At 38.8% G+C, this 12,218-nt stretch overlaps 1 protein-coding gene across 4 annotated transcripts in view; it reads right to left on the bottom strand.

Annotated features, from left to right (window-relative positions):
- Positions 1–301: 301 nt before the first annotated feature.
- Positions 302–12,218, bottom strand: part of Hmgcll1 (3-hydroxymethyl-3-methylglutaryl-Coenzyme A lyase-like 1) — a 121,653-nt gene continuing 109,736 nt past the window's right edge. For 2 of the 4 annotated variants that reach the window (XM_006510948.4, NM_173731.2), the window contains 2 exons: positions 6,215–6,340; positions 302–2,897 (listed from right to left, as the gene is read on the bottom strand). In XM_006510948.4, coding sequence (XP_006511011.1) covers positions 2,787–2,897; positions 6,215–6,340 — 237 coding nt within the window. In that variant the 3' untranslated portion in view covers positions 302–2,786. The remainder of the gene's footprint in view (positions 2,898–6,214; positions 6,341–12,218) is intronic. The other 2 variants (XM_030244181.1, XM_006510947.4) reach the window with 1 other exon arrangement.

Here is a 12,218-nt window from a genome sequence, read left to right as displayed (position 1 = left end):
CTCCCTCTTCAGCTTGGGGCCCACCCCATTCAAGTACAAAATCCATATCTTCTAGTTCATGAGAGCAAAAGGATCAAGGATATTTACTGGAATCTTCCTTGTCTATTATTGTAATTCATATTTCTTTTGATCTGAGCCTTTAGTTTTTACATATTTACAACCATGAAAGGAACAATAGGTATGAATTATTTACTCAAAGCTGAATCTTTTGCCTCATATTGAGAACTCCTCATTTACAGGATACAGTACATACAATTATCAAAATTAAGAGCATACATGTGGAAATTAAGAGCCATATACATACAGCTAAAAAAGTCTTTATTAAATTTTATGGTAAACAAAATGCTAAAAATGTAAAGAGAACATCAAATTTACTAGAAAGTTACCAGATTAAATTTTTTTGCTCTAAGTTCATGAACATCAGATTTAAAAATTCTTAATTTTCAGAAAGCAAAATTATTTCTGCTTGTTGGTTTGTTGGGCTGAGGGATCAAACACAGGTTCTTACACATCCTAGGTAGAGTGATCAGCTACTTACCAACAGTCCTAGCAATAATAGAACAGCAACATATCTCTATGATAAAACATACTTCAAGTTCCAGGAGACAGAATAGCTAGTCTTACCTTAAGGAGAGATGTGAAGAAAGATTATTTTCATTCACATTTCAACAAAAGTCATACTTGCCTTGTCATTCTTAAGCCTTTCTAGGTAAAACCAAAGCAAACTTTGGTATCAAAATACATGTGGGTGAGCTTTTTGGTTTGTTTTTTCCAATGGGTCATGCAATGACTGCAAGGTTTCCTGGATAGCTGAAAGAAGTTGAGAATACTCTTCCTAAGAAATTAAGACAGTATAGGGAGAGAAAGAGGGAGAGATAAGAACATATAAACTAGTCTGTGTCAAGTGCAATTAGATAATATCAAGGTGGTCATGAAAGTCAACTGGTACACTGAGGTAGGCACCATATAACTGTATAACACTATTTCTGAGGTTTCTATTTGCACTGTCTTTGAAAGAACTTTGAGCTTCATTTCAAGACAAAAATGCTGGTCACTGTTTTTACAAGTAGTCTGCATAAACACATGTTCTCACAAATATCTCAAAACTGAGCACTCCAGGTCTCTGAGAGGGAAAAATCAACTTCCTCAGAAAATGAAGGAAGAAGTGCACTTTTGCCACCGCCGCCACCACTGCCGCCTGTCAGTGCCCTAGTCTGAAAGAGAGATGAGCAGGGAGCTAGGACTAAGGCAGATCCACAGTTGGATGACACTTTGCTGCCTCTGTGTCATCCATATTCCAACCTGAGCCCCCAAGCACAGAACTGCTTTCAGTACTCTAGAAGAAAAGGATGCTGGAACAAAACCTACAGAAGAAAGGTTACAAGCTGACAAGTTGGAGTCTTCCATGGAAATTTAGGTTTCTTTGTCAACTCGTATGTTTCTGTTCCAATTTTTCCTACTATATACCTTTAATGATATTTTGCTTCTAATCAATATCCCTTTTATTTTCTGTAATATTTTCATTTCAATGGTTTTACTATTTTCTAGGATGTCTGTGCTGTTTTTTGTTAATTGGTAATTTACCTGCATATATGACTGTATCTTGCTTGCCTGACTAGTCATGCAGAGGCTAGAAGAAGTCATTAGATTTCCTGAAACTGGATTTACAAATACTATTGAATCACCATACAGGTGCTTGGAATCAAATCTATGTCCTCTAAAAGAACAGTCAATGCTCTTAACCACTGAGCCATATCCCAGGCCTTGATCTTTAATGTATTAATTTTCATTATCCCTGGCAATGCTTTCTGGCACTGGAGATAATATTTCTGTCATTCAACTTTAAAATAAATATTCTACAGTCAAATAAAAACAAACAGATATAGAATACAAATAATAAGTCAATGAAAACAGACTTTTCATCAGTTAAAAATTATATTAACATTCTTAAAATCACAGTAGTATTTCCTTGGGCCATTTAAAAGTAAACTAGATATTATGGAAATAGACTAGGGTGTCTATATCAGTCTACTATTGTTACTGTCCCTTAGACACCAGAATAAAAACCATACCATAGAGTTTCTCCATATTTAAATAACATTGTGGATTTTTTTTCTACAATTGATTAAATGTAAAACACAGCAAACTGGATGCACAGAACAAACATGGGAGGTATGGTGTGTTTTCAGGATGTGGCTTCTTGCCATTGACCACAGCATCTTGGAGCACAATAAAGTCATTGAAATAGTTAACAGATGTTAGCCGCACTCGAAATATAAAAGTTCTATTGCTAAAAAATATGTTGGGTCGGATGAAACTTTGGCTCTTGGTCCACAACTTAACAAACTTGGCAAATGGAGAGTTAGGATCCAGAGGGGGGGGGGGAAACACAACTTCAGGGCCACACACTCTGCATTGTGTCGAGGCTCATAAACCACTAACAATGTGTACCCTGCGGTAAGGTGGCTTGAGGAGGCATTAACACAGCACTTGATACTTAGAGAAATCTGAAGTCAATTTTCAGTTCTACTAAGCTAAAAAATATAATGATTTCTGTAAGAGCAAACGAGCAGGCTTTGTCCACCACCAGAAGGGCAAGCAGTGGGGCTCATTCTCAGCTTGCAGTTGAACAGACGCCTTGTCTTGCCCCATCCACTTCACGGTCTATCCAAGCATAGCTCCTCTCCCAGCTCTTTTTATTAACTTCCACTTCAGAATGTGTTGGCACTAATGACACTGTGATGAACTAGGGCTGGAAGGGCTCTGCTCTTTCTTAAATCACAAACTCATTCAAGGCGAGCGTTGAAGGAGGCTTGTGCGACTTTAGAGTTTGTAGTTTTGTTCACTGCCTTGCAAATAAACTCACCAGCTTCCATCACCTTGTAGAGATCCACACCCTGGAAGGGAAAAAAAAGAAGACACCAGGTAGGGTAGGGATGAGAGTCAAGAAAAGAAAAGAAAAAAGGATGAAAACAATTGTTTTAATCTCACTAGTAGTGGCTTAACTGATTAAAATTAGGAAACATTGTTTTGTTCATTATCAGTTCAGGGTCAGCATTTATTTCCGTGAACCATGTAGGCAGTGGTTTAGATTTCTCCACTTTATTTATTTATTAAAACATAATATGAAGAAGATACCTCAGTACAATTTGCAAGCATATCTAATGTTTAAGCAGGACAATCATAGAATTTGACGAAAGAGAAAATAAATCAGTAATGGATGGGAGAAGATTACAGTTAGAAACCGAATTGGGAAAAATGATGCCTTTCTTGTATACAAAGAAACAAACTGGTTAAGTTTATATGGATTCCCAGGAACAAATGAATGCTTTTTTAAAACCATACATAGACTCAGAATTATGAAATAGGATGAAGTGGGAACTGGTAGGGTGGAGAAAATGAACTGTATTTAGTACACAATGGCACCTACTATGCCTGATGTTTGTACTGTCTGAAAGGAAGTATGAGAGCTACTGAGGCTTAGGAAAATCCGGGAATTTAAGATCAAGGCATGTTCCTCATCTGTGGGCCTTGGAGTAACAGTGTTTTGCCCAGGACTCTAGTTGTGATGTTAGAGACACACTGTGGGAATGCCCACTATATATTTGTCCTCACACACCATCTCTCATGCCTTTAGATCTTCTGCACTATGAACTAGAAGCTGTGAGGACTAACTATTAAAATTAATCTTTGAGAGAAACCCTGTCTCGAAAAACACAACAAAAAAATTAATCTTTGCTACTAAACTGCTAGTAGTTGTTTTAAATAGTTATCAAAATCTGATCTCCTCCTAAAATGGATGAGAATGAAATTTCACAAAGCTTTTTATAACCTGTTTATCTTCATTTTTCTTTCTGTACACATTTTAGAACATTCTTTGTTATTTCTCCTTTTAATAATGGTCAAGGAAACATTTTGTAAAACTATTTATTTTTAAACATTTTTTTCTTGCATAATATGGACATGTTTTCAGAGTAGCAACATTCTTTTTGATTTGCAAAAATTGTTTTTGTCATGGAACATCTGAGTGTATATTTTAATTTAAATTCTTAATCCAATGTTACCTAAATAGCTTCATATGTCTTATATTTCTGAATTAAATCCAGTAAGGGTTTGATGAAATATTTTAGTCATTAATGCTCCTCTAAACATTGTACAAATTCTATTTCTAACAATGATGCATAGATAATATGCTAATATTCTCTCAAGAAAGAGTTTTGTTTTGGTCTTTCTCTAGTTCACTTAGCAATTGATATGATTACAAAATTATTGTATTTAATCTTAAATCATTTATCAGATGTCTAGAAAGCAATATATGTTGGGGGGTTTCACATAGATAATATATTTATTTGTCTCCGTGAAGCTTATGTGTTCATAGGCCATTACAGACTCATGAATACAAATTTATGTACTAAACTTAGGTCCATGGAGCAAGATATGCCCAAGTGTTTAAAAATACCAAGGAACTCCTGAAGAAAGAGTAGAGAGAATGTACCGGGAAAGAGGTTATGAAGACACAATTCTGACTCATGTTTTAGATTGTAACTGTAGTAAGAAGCTATGGGAGGCACTGCAGGTAACAGGGCAATACAACAGGCCTAAAAAGAATAGAGCAGTATGTGTGGATGATGAGGCACAGGAGAGCCATGGTACTCGTGGATAACGATGGGCAAACCAGTCCCGGATAGCATTTGTAATGGAGAAGGTACCAACAGGCCAGAGTGTTCTACAGTAAGCTTTCTTTTGGAGGAAATACAAACTCCCTGGTAGGTGCTTAAACAGAGGCATGGTATGTGAATCCTTCCAGTACAGAAGAGTCCTGTAGTAGTGATGGGCTCAAATGCAATTGGTGTAGGAGACAATCATTCCTCCAACAGAGATAGGTCCTATAATTGCTCACACTTGGTAGCCAACTGGGACAGTGATCCATTGTGACTGTGGTGCACCTCAACCTGAGAAACTCTTAGGGTGGCATTTTGATTTTCAGGAATTTGGCATGGAAACTTAAAAATTACAGAACATACTGAACACTGGTTGTTAATGAAACTTAATTCAATCATTCAAGTTCCAAGAAAGGTTCAATCTCTCTTCCTTTTCAGTCACTGCCTTCTAAAAACAGTGATGTTTAGACAACAGCTGTTAGTTTTTGGTGCCAGGTAGAATCTCAATAAATATTTACTAAGCATCTGTATGTTACAGACACTGAGAATGAATGAGCTGTAATTACATTTTGGCTGCACAGGAAGATAGAAGAATAAACAGTATCATGATACAACTCGAGGGAGCAAATAAAAATACAGAAATTCAGGGAATCACCAAGATTCTTACAGCTTTGCCTGGGTTGTAGACAGAGATTCCAAGAGTAGACCAGTTGGCTTTATCTTACTTTCTAGATGAAACAGGGCATAATGTAAAAGACCACTCAGAATCATGTGAAAGCAGTAAAGAAGAAAGGGGAAATACAGGTAAGTTGGATGCTGTGGCCGCATCCGTGTGATTTCAATGAGACTGGAGAGGCAGGAGGAGAGAGAGGCAAATTTCTTCTGTAAGCTAACTGATGCCTTTATGGTTTGGGTATCCAACCATCTCAGAATAGTTTTCTTACCTTTCCTAGTTTCCCATGAAATGGAATCTCCCCTGTGCTTACAGATTTTGTTACTAAGCATAAAGAAAGCTGAGAGTTAGTTACAGTAGGTGCATGCAAGATCTACATTTTCAGGTGCTTGCAAAGAGGCTTCTTGAGGCCCAGGATCCTACATGTCAGTTTTAATTAACCTTTGCTCTTCCATTGACCCTTTGCAAGGTATCAGGAGCCCCAAGCCATCAGAATCCCAGCCTGACAGAGGATCATCTCAGCTTCCCTGAGGATCCATACTAAAAGCAAAACTGCAAAATCAAAGCATTATAATTGCAAAGACGCGGGCTCTTGCACAGTAAATAGGCAAAGTTGAAGAAGATAGTATATGGAATCATATTTCAGAGTTCACAAAGCTTTATGACATGGAATGAGAACACTGTTAGGAACACTGCTACAGCAATAAGCATGTGCAAACTCCCTGCAACCTTTTTATTTTGGTTTCCTTCTGTCCAATACAGCAAAGAGCAAATGTGTAATGAGACTTCGACTTCAGCTGTTTTTCAAGTTTGAGAATATATTCCTGTCTGAACATGAAAAGAAAGCATGGGTTTTAAAAACACATTATAAAGAACTTACTGTATTGAGCCCCATGCCATTGAGCATATATATCAAATCCTCAGTGGCTACATTCCCAGAAGCACCTTTTGCATAAGGGCAGCCACCTAATCCGGATACAGCAGAATCCACCACATTAATCCCCATCTGAAAATCAAAGCACAATGGACAAGGTATGTTCATGTATGGAATATGAACTCCCCATTTCTACTTAATCTGGTGTGGCAAAAAAAAAAAAAGCAAATAAAGTTTGAACAAGCTATGTGACATCGTCACCATTCACTTGGTGCTAGAGTCAAGCCTGGAGAACCAACTCCTTTTCTAATGTTGTCTCTTAAACCAACAAAATCGCTGCTAAAAAATCTTTGCAGCTAAGCCAATCTTACACCAAAATTTAAAAGGTAAAGGTTTTTTTTTCTGTTTGTTTATTCCCTGTAAGAGTATATCTGGCATGGTTAGAACTTAGTACAGTTAGTCCATCTCTAGTTTTATATATTCTCTAATTTCTACATTTATCTTTACAGCATTCTAACACTACAGCTCAAAATCACAGTTGCAGAAGACTGAGAATTGGGTCTGGGTTTTAGAGAGGAGGCTGGTATCTGCAATGGGTTTTATGAGACCAATTTACCTACCTAATTCAACAAACTTTCACGGGAACAGTATTTTACACATAACACTCTGGAAGTAAGAGGTATTTAAGAGGCAAGGTGTTTGTCTCTTTTTACAGCAGCTCACATTCCCTGCTCCACACTAACTCTAACTGTTATACAGTTGTTATAACATTTTCTCTGTGTTACTCACAACTCTCACTTATACAAAGATGCTCTCATACCATCCCCACTTCACCAGGAGAAACCTCAGGTTTCTTGGACAAGTGCATGATCTGGTGGAGAATTCTCTGTACCCAGAGAACACCCACTCTGCCTATATTTACAGCCTCTGGAAGCTGCACATTTGTGTAGACTGAGTGTCTGAACTTGGAGATGCAAAGACAAAGAGTTTATGTGCTGAGACTACGAATAATGATGTCAAGGAAACTCCTGGGCTCTTGATAATATGAATAGGGAGTTAGGTGGGCCATTCCTCTGGAAAACTAATAACTTGGTAATGAGGGCTGCAGAAATACTTAATCAATTCTTCACCTTTACACTTCCCAGTCAATTTATTGAGTGGAATTTAATCCATCATCCAAAAAGAAACAGAAGTTTCAATAGAATTGAGTATTGAGTCCTCATTAGAATTAACTATGCTCTCTTAAATGTACTAGTGGCAAGCCCTTCTCCAAAATTAAACCAGTTCTCTAATCTAAATGGGTCCTGCTATGGCTTTGAGCTACTCCTAGTGAGTTTCTGAAGCTGGACTCCTTCATTTCTTTCAATGTTGGGCATGCACCTGTTTTAATAGTAGAGCTGTTCTATAGTCTGCAACACCAAGATGCTAACCATGTGTGAGGACCAAACACTGATACCAGAGGCAGAGGATCATGGGAAGATTTGAAGTTGAAGAGATTCAAGGTTGAAGAGCTTGTGAGGACCTATGGGCAGATAAGACATTATTTACCATCACACTGGCTGGCTGCTACCTGCAGATACCCAGGCACATGCCGGCACATTTGGATCACATATAGGAAGACAAAGAAACACACATAGACCAATGCATCAGCTTCATGGAGTTAGTCACACAGGTCTTCAGACAAGACACACAGCAGGCTCTTGAAAGTAGAGGTGAAGGTCTCTGACATCAAGATGGTATTTATAGAAAATACACACAAAGTGGCATTCTGTTTGGAAAAGGTACATAATGGATTACATTGATGTTTACTTGGTGGGGTCAATCTGGTGTAAGCCATTTTGTAATGATTCATAGCCCTCCAGATGACTACTATTAGGTATCATATCCAATATTATATAGCCATACCAGTGCCATGTTGTCCAAACACAAACTGGACATTACAACCTTCTGTTCCAAACACCGTGGCTCTTCCATATTTCAAGGAAAGTGGTTTTAGAAAGAAGAGTGCAATAGAGGATAAGACAGTGAAAAAGCTAAAGTATCTAGTATGATGGGTGTAAGGCAGCATCCAACTAGTATGTTGGTGGATGGTAGCATCCAACTAGCATGATGGGCATAAGGCAGCATCCGACTAGCCTGTGGATGACTCACTCTCAGGAGATATTCTACAAGGCTCTCCCTAGAGAGCGATAACACACACATACACATACACACACACACTCTTAAATAAGTGAGTAAATAAATACATAAATTTTAGGAATGAAAAGCCAACAAATATTCCCACTAGTGGGAATTTAAATTGAAATTTTATGATGAACAACTATATCAATATCCAGTATCCTAAACTTTCTTTTTCTTAACTTTTTATTGATTCTTTGTGAATTTCTCATTATGCACCACAATTCCACTCACCCCCCCAATCTTTTCATAACCACTGTCTACCTTGTGACCTCTCCCCATAAATAAAATAAAATATGATAGAATAAAAAAGTCATAGTAGTGTGTCACAGTGTGTCACACAGTATAAACTTTTGTCCATACATCTATACTTGCAAATGTTCATTGCAATGGGTCATTGGTCTGTTTTGAGGCCTTTGGTTTCGATACTATATCTATACTGGATCTTCATGGGATTCTTTTGGGATAGCTTGTTGTTGCCCTATGTCATGGAGTTCCTGCAGCTTTGAATCTGCAGGACTGGCCCTTCCACACTCTTTAGCAGATCACAGATGGGGTAGATGTTGGGGAGGCCCAACCCAAAGCCCTGGATCTGGGCCTGGAAAGTAACTCAGTTGAACAACCTGCCACCTTACTTGCAATTGCATCACCATGCAGAGCCCTCCAGCGCCGCCCTAACTAATGCCACCTAATGCCACAGCTGCCAATAGGCAGGGCAGCTCTCCTGCTCTCACTTCCTTGGGGCTAGCTCACCTGCACCTATGCTGCCAGGGACAGCTCTACTGTGCTGTCTAGTTGAGATACAGGGCTCACTCTCCTGAGTGCTACAGCCAATGAGGGTCAAGGCCAGCACTCCAGTTCTTATGGCCTGGGGCCAGCTCTCCCACCTGCCATAACCAGAGACAGGAACCAAGAGATTCTTTATCAAGGGCATCCTGTCTTGAAATATTTAACACATCATGTGTAGATAATTAGATGATTAAAATCAAATAAATACATGCAAACATCTATGGAAACTTTACCACGTTTTTAAGAAGGAAATTTATAAAACAATTAAAATGTCACATAGTAAGTAATTTAAATTGTGTCTATAAAATTGAATGATAAATGCTACAGAAACTTAATTAGGGGAATGAAGTTGGTTTTGAAATGATATGCACTATACAGAGTCATGATACCACCTTCTTAATGTGGTATCATGTATATATCTTAATGATATATATATATCAACATGCTAACAATATTGGTAAGCATACATAATATGGTTATTCATAATTTTTATTTCAGAGTTTCATGAAGCCAGGCTGCTTTGAACTTGTAATTACATGTGGCCTTAAACTTCAGATTCTATTGCCTGATTTTCATGTGATGCTGAAAACTGAACTCAGAAATTCTGACACGTAAGTAGGTCACTCTAGCAAGGGAACTACATTCGCAGCCCACATAAAATATCTTTCACTTTAATCCTGTTTTCTTATTTTCAGTGACTCACGGTGCTCAGTGCAGATAAAGAAACAGAAAACAAACCAGCTTTGTGCAAACTGGTTAGTCAGGGTAGGATATTAATAAATACATGGGGATGATATTAAACAAAACCCCTGAATTTTCCAGGTAACATTATTTTGTACAGACTTGTATCTTAGGAGTCTAAGAGTACAAGAATGACCCAGAAAATGTTCCAGGAAAGACAGACATAATCTGGGTAAAAGGTGAACTGGAGACAGTTGCTTGCCTCTTCTCTAGTAATCAGATTGGCTCTGGACACAGCTCGAAGGAAGCTTTAACCACAAAGTGGATCCAGAGTTTAAGTAAGCAGTTTTAAACAGAGTTCATTCTTTATGTTATCTGTGAAGAGAAATATATTATTAGATTCCATGCTGGGCATACTGGCACACATATTTCATCCTAGCACTCTGAAAGCAGGTGGAACTCTGGGAATTTTAAGCCAAATTGGTCTATGTAGCAAGTTTCATGCTAGCAAGGCTACATAGTGAGACGTTGTCTCAAAAATCAAGTCAGGACAAAACAAAATCCCTCAAATATTTGAGGCCACTGAGATGGCTCATCTGGTAAAGGCATTTGCCACAACCCTGATTTTGAATCCTGGTCCCACATGGTAGATAGAAAAAAAAAAAAATCCAAAACTTTGTTCTCTGACCCTCACATGTGTGCCATGAGAGAAGAATTGCTCCCCATAAATAAATGTAGCTAGGGTTGGACAGATGGCGCAGGGGTTAAATGTGCTTCTTGTTCTTCCAAAAGACCCAAGTTGGGTGCCAAGAAACCCACATTGAGCAACTCATGACTACCTGTCACTGCAGCTCCAGGAGATCAGAGGTTTGCTTCTGCAGCTTCTGCAGCATGTGGCATACAGACACGGTCACATACACATAAATGTAAATAAAACAATAAAATTGAGGGGGGCTGGAGAAACAGCACAGTATATAGGAAGCTCCTTGCTCTTTCAGAGGACCCAGATTTAGTTGCTAACACCCAAGGCAGGTGGCTCACAGGTTGTGACTTTAGCTCTAGGACTTCCAAGACAGCACCCGCACAGACATGGTACACAGAAACTCACATGGCACATGTTTATGCATAAATAAATGAACAAATCTATAATAAATTTTAAAATCTTTTTTAAGAAAAGTAATATGACTTTGGAATCTATTTAATGTCTTTTAAAAGTTCTTAATTCTCAATTATATGTACTGCCCAAATAATTCTCCTAAGTGAAGCAACCCACTCACAAAAGAACTCACATGATAAGCACTCACTGATAGTGGATATTAGCCCAGAAGCTCAGAATAACCAAGATACAATTTGCAAAACACATGAAACTCAAGAAGGAAGGCAAAAGTGTGGATACTTTGATCCTTCTTAGAAGGGGGAACAAAATACCCATGGAAGGAGCTACAGAAACAAAGTTCAGAGCAGAGACTGAAGGAATGATCATCTAGAAACTGCCCCACCTGGGGATCCACCCCATAAACAATCACCAAACCCAGACACTATTGCAGATGTCAATAAGAGCTTGCTGACAGGAGCCTGATTTAGCTGTCTCCTGAAAGGCTCTGCCAAGTGCCTGACTCATACAGAAGTGGATGTTCACAGTCATCCATTAGATGGAGCACAGGGTCCCCAATAAAGGAGCTAGAGAAAGTACCCAAGGAGCTAAGGAGTTTGCAGCCCCCTAAGAGGAACAACAATATGAACTAACCAGTAACTCCAGAGCTCCCAGGGACTAAACCACCAATCAAAGAAAACACACGGAGGAACTCGTGGCTCTAGCTGCATATGTAGCAGAGGAAGGCCTAGTAGGTCATCAGTGGGAGGAGAGGTCCTTGGTCCTTTGAAGGTTCTATGCCCCAGTATAAGGAATGCCTGGGCCAGGAAGCAGGAGTGGGTGGGTTGGGGAGCAGAGGGAGAGGGGAGACGATAGGGGGATTTTGGAGGGGAAACTAGGAAAGGGGGTAACATTTGAAATGTAAATAAAGAAAATATCTAATAAAAATTATTCTCAATTATATGTTCTGTCTAAATAAAAAGCTTTCAATGGGCAGTTGTGACAACTAATCTCTATGGTCAACTTGGTAAAAATGTAGAGTAACACAGTGGCCATGCCTTTGAAAGATTATGCTGATTAAGTTTATGGGGTGGGAAAACCCACCATGGGTGGCAACAGTCCATAGGCTGCTGTCCTGAACTGAATTAAAAAGGAGGAAGCACACTGATCTTCCATGGCTTTCCTCCCTGACTTTGAACACGATGTGATCAGCTATCCTGGCTGCCGATGGCCATGTTTGTCTTACCGTGATGTGTGCCAAGATAAACC

The sequence above is a fragment of the Mus musculus genome, chromosome 9 (genome assembly GCF_000001635.26).
Source record: "Mus musculus strain C57BL/6J chromosome 9, GRCm38.p6 C57BL/6J".
NCBI lineage: Eukaryota > Metazoa > Chordata > Mammalia > Rodentia > Muridae > Mus > Mus musculus.
The sequence above is the reverse complement of the archived record's forward strand: the minus strand, read 5'-3'. Positions and strand labels throughout refer to the sequence as shown.